Raw genomic sequence first — 5,203 nt, forward strand, 5'->3', positions numbered from 1 at the left:
CCAAGGTGGCTGCCGGTCGCGCTGAAGATTGCTGCCGCGGTTCGTGTGGCGACGGTTGAAATCAACGCATTTTCGAACACTATGACTTATAACCGTATAATCTATAATTTATAAAGTAGGGGGGATTAAGCCAATAAGGCCTACGGTTATATTTAGTTGGAATATAATTCATTTGCTGTATTTATTATTTTACATTATATTACATTTCATTACATTACATTACATTATGTCGGCTATGTATGTCGGTTATGTTGGTTACGTATGTTGCGCGTTACACACTTTCTGTAGTTCCCAATTTGTGAATATCCTTAGCTGTTTTACCTGCATTCAGTTTACGTACATTCATTCATTTATTATTCATTCATTCCTTCATTTTGATGTTGATTGATTAAAGCTACAGTAATGCTTCGAAATAAGCAAGTGGTCTCTGCTTCGAAATAAGCAACTCGCTATCCCCTCTTCTTTGTTTGAAGTCTCCCGCAAAGTGAGAGGTACGAGAAACGAGTGAGAGGTCCATAAAAGCGCGAAGCCGATGTTTAGGGTAATAAATTTCACGCTTGACTGAGCAGTGACAGCAGTTAGTAAAAGAAGGATGGAATATATATAATGCTTTCTCAGTCTGGTATACAATTTGCTTCGAAATAAAGAACTCGCTCCGGATGATGCTGACATATTGGGGTATGTATTAACTGTGAGTAACAACAATATACAAAATATATGAAATATACAAAATGTACAAAATATACAAAACTCCTTGTCCATGCGCCAGTGAAGAAGCTGATGTCCTGTAAAAAAATTGTAATTAACTTTTTGAGTAGATTTAGTTTCTGTTTTTTCTACTATTATTTGACAAAATCTTTTCTTACCTTATATTAGTCTTTTCACGGTTGGCTTTCTTTTGTACGTAGCGGTTCTTTTTCTAAAATGGTTTTAAGAGCCTTCCCCACTATTAACGTTGCGTTGTTATCGTTAGCATAGTCCTTAATAATATTTTCAAGTATGATTAAATCCCCCTTTTTTTTTCAATTCTATCTGCCTCAGTTGTTTGTATTTCTTCTGTAGTATCATGTTCTTCCTCTTTTTCTTCTTCTTCATTTCCATCTCTTTCTATTTCCATCGCCGTGCTGTCATCTTCATAATTAATTGTCTCCTGTTCATCCAAATGTGTTAGTACGGTGTTTAATTCTTCGCTGTCGTTGTTTTCGCCCGTAAGAGCATTAATAATATCTGTCATTTCTGAATGTATGGAAGTGTCGCATACATCGATTTCTCCTGATTCCCTGCAGAAAATTTTATTCCAACTTGCTTTTAGATTGGCAGATGTAATATCCGTCCATGATTCCGCCACTAAATTTATGCATTCTTTAATATTAAATTTATGATAAAACTCCTGCATTCCTTGATCATATTGTAAAACTCGGCGTAACATCTTATGTCTATAACTTTTTTTAAATTTGGCAATGACGCCTTGGTCCATGGGTTGTATCAGGGCTGTCGTATTGGGGGGTAGATAAATAATTTCAAAATGTTCATCTACTTGGGGTGTAATATTTTTATGGCTGGAGCAGTTGTCCACCAACAGAATTACTTTCCCTAACATACCGCTTTCTGTTTTATACATTTGTACGCTAGGTTTGAAATGCTCCTCGTACCAGCAATTAAAAATTTCTCGCGTCATCCACGCTTGACGCTGTGCTTTGTATACCACTGGCAAATTTCCGCAGTTTTTCTAAGCTCGTGGATTTTGGAATTTATGAATAAAAATCGGGGCCAATTTATGTGTACCAGTTGCATTACTACACAAACCAATGGACACCCTATCCTTTTTTAATTTTCTGCCTTCCAATTTACTTTCTGCATTTGTTATGAGGCTCCTCGAAGGAATAGTTTTCCATAGAAGGCCTGCTTCGTCCATATTAAATATTAAATTTAAATTTAAATCCTCTTCCTCGATTTTTTCATTAAATATCTTTATAAAATTTCGCGCACCGTCTTCGTCAGCACTTGCTTTTTCGCCATGAGTATGGGCTGAATGGATCGCATAGCGTTGTTTAAATTTCCACAACCAGCCCCTGCTTCCAGCATATGATGTTCCTCCCTGCACATCCAATATTTCGCGGGCCTTTTCCAGCAACAGCAAATCTGTTATGGGGTTTCCCATCGCTCGTTGTTGAACGAACCATGCATACAATCCCTCTTCTAAATCTTCAATCGAAGATCGTCTTCGTTTTTTGTGTTGCAATACACGGCCCCCTCGGGTCCCGAAACTGGATAGGAGTCTACAGTCGCGACGAATCCGATGAATCACATCCTGCGATACTCCATATTCTCGACAAAGTGCCTTCACCGTAATTCCCTTCTGTAATTCTTCGGCAATTTGCATCTTCTGCTCCACCGATAGAAAAACTCTTTTCTTTTTTTGAATTTCGGCCATGCTTACAAAAAAACTTCACTACAACTCTTGACACTAACGATTTTCACTTTCTGTACTAGTCCTGCAACGGTTGTCTAAAGACTGACCAAAGCCGGAACGGTGTGAATTTTATGCACCGATTCACGTACAGATTCTTGGGTTTTTCCGGAAAAGTCATGACGTGTCTGCATGAAGGGACAAGAAACCTTCAGGTACCTACAGGGCCGCATCTTCTTCAAGGCGTACGATTTTATTCAACAACATTCAAATGAATCTTAAGCAAAGTAATAAAAAAATATTTATTTCTTCAAGAGTGGCATTTAAAACATCTTTTCGTATATTAAATATCCATTTATGTATATCAATAATTTAGGGAACATTTTGAATATTTGTAATTACATGTCTTGTGTATTATTTAAAACCTATTATCTGGAACAGCAATAATTATATAACATTCGTACACAGATGTGCACTAATATTAAAATAATCGTCAAAAGAAATAAGAGGGAGTGAAACACGCAATTAGTAAATTGGAGCATGTTTCGTTCATGTGATTCCGCATGCCTTCGGAAACGCATAAGGCGAGAATGAGAGGGCATGCTATATTCTATCCTTGTCCAAAAAATAACATCGCTGCTCGGCCGATCACTTTATGATTTGCCGCTACCTCGGATCTCTCACTCGTTTCTTGCGTTCTCTATCGTCCCGTTTCGAGAACAAAGTCAAGCCGAATAGCATACCTGCTTCGAAATAAGCAACTGTTCGGTCCCGAGCCACTTGCTTATTTCGAAGCATTACTGTATACATTGATCTGATTCGATTTTTCTTGATTTATTGATTCATTTCTGCTTCATATTTCATTTCTGCTAGTTGCCTGTTACCATGATTTATTCTAGTTTCATTGATTTATTATTTTATTTTACTAACTAATATTATTTGACCGAGAGTTGTTTTTATTGGTGTAACGTCCCGGAATTATTCGCGAGCACGCTACTGCACCGACGCGTAGGGAGAGCGGTTCCGTAAGAGCAGGCGACTCGTATTTTTATATATATATATTATGTATATTAAAAGGAAGGGATTATAGGTTCGGGTGGCACGCGGTAAAGGAGTAAAATCCAACGTTGATTCCTTTCTCAAATAATATATATGTGAATTTATTCAAAGAAATTATGTGTTGTTTTGGTTGTTTATAATATATAAAAATAAAAAAGAAGGTAAGTAATAACGTGTTACGCCCCGGCGGAAATTTTGAAATTTATCCGCCTTGCGTCCCTTATCAAGCCCTTTGGGGTTCCGAGAATTTCTCATGTAAGGGTCGTGAGGTGGGTGTTTCACTTTTCCGCCAATCTTTTATTCCTCCTCTACCTTGTACATCCTTGACAAGCCTTTCGAGGTTCCGAGGATTTCTCATGCAGGGATGTGCCAGGAAGAGTTTGAGTTTAATTCCTTCTATTTTTGACTTCTTCTATTGCTTTCTCTTCTTTATTCTATTCTACCCTGGAATCGTGTATCTTGTCAAGCCCTTGGGTTCCGAGAATTTCTCATGCGAGGTACACGAGGAAAGGTTATTTCTGTTTCCTTCTTTACAATAGTTTACGTGACCCTCCTTGAAACTATCGTCGCCAACCATAGATATATAAGACAGTTTACGATCGGGTAACGCACAAAAACTCGCGTTAGCTCGTAAGAGAGAGAGAGAGCCGTTAGCACAACACCAGCGCTACGCAGTTATCCAGTGCTTCGCATTCCGGGAATTTCCCTTGGTAACTGCGTAGAAACGGGAAAACCGTAATAACTTCTTTGTCGAGGAAACTCTTTCCCTCTCATTTGCACAAAGCGTCAGCCGGTCCAATCAGGATCATTATTACCTGACCGAATGATAGTGTGAAAGGAATGGATGGATGAATATGAATTTGAACGATGAAACTGCGGTAAATGAGAACCTTTACAAAGTCTAACGTCGCGAACGTTCGACCGCTGTTCGAAAATCAAGGGTCGTTCGAAGCAATAAACATCATTGTGTTCGAAATTCTAAGAACTACCTAGCGACAACGACGAATTTTGAACAAAGGAATGTTCTGGTAGAAATGTTTAAGTTCATCGCTAACGAAATGCCGGTTCCACCGAAGTAATTATGCGAAAGATTGTAAATGAATGCATAATCGGCATTGCGACTATCTCGAATGCATCGTCCGCTTTTACACTGATAAAATCTTTATTAATCAGGAAAGACAGATAATTCTGATCCTGTTAAGGGAAAAGTGAACGGATCACGGTTACAATTGTTAGATTATATTTATACCGATTTCAAGACCATTCATGTTCAGTCAAATTAATAGTATCATTTAACAGTTCAATGTTTGCATGATCAAATCAAATCAATAGCTGCAAATTGGCAATAGTACATTTAAAGGAAATACTGCGTAGTTTCTAGAAAACCGTTGAAACTATCATGGCGACGTATTAGAAAGAAAAAGGAACACCAAAGAAAGGGGATGAAGAATCTTCGTCTAGCTCGCGCGTCTTAGCCAATCACCGGGCACGCGACACTTCCGAGCACGTGCCACGATTCGTCAATCCGTCCCCTCCAAGGACGATGATCGCGCGACGGGCCCTTCGCCCGTCGATCTCGCGCAAATTTCGACACTCTTGATCGATCAATCGTCGAGGTACGTGATCTTGAGCCCGTGTGTCCGAGAGACAGAGTTATTCGGAACTTCGCGATATTTTCTCTGCGGTAAAGTCCTCCGCGTAGCGAGGCAGAGTGCCGTGCGAGTTAAAATAATC

The 5,203-nt window shown here is 39.0% G+C and overlaps 2 protein-coding genes across 2 annotated transcripts; both read right to left on the reverse strand.

Annotated features, from left to right (window-relative positions):
* Positions 1–1,003: 1,003 nt before the first annotated feature.
* Positions 1,004–1,621, reverse strand: LOC123988702 (jerky protein homolog-like). The gene has a single exon (XM_046289453.1). It carries the CDS (start codon positions 1,619–1,621, stop codon positions 1,004–1,006), a length of 618 nt encoding a protein of 205 aa, XP_046145409.1.
* A 108-nt stretch (positions 1,622–1,729) lies between these two features.
* LOC123988703 (tigger transposable element-derived protein 2-like) lies at positions 1,730–2,434 on the reverse strand. The gene has a single exon (XM_046289454.1). The coding sequence runs from the start codon at positions 2,432–2,434 to the stop codon at positions 1,730–1,732; it is 705 nt and encodes a 234-aa protein (XP_046145410.1).
* Positions 2,435–5,203: the final 2,769 nt, after the last annotated feature.

Source organism: Osmia bicornis, unplaced genomic scaffold (genome assembly GCF_907164935.1).
Source record: "Osmia bicornis bicornis unplaced genomic scaffold, iOsmBic2.1, whole genome shotgun sequence".
NCBI lineage: Eukaryota > Metazoa > Arthropoda > Insecta > Hymenoptera > Megachilidae > Osmia > Osmia bicornis.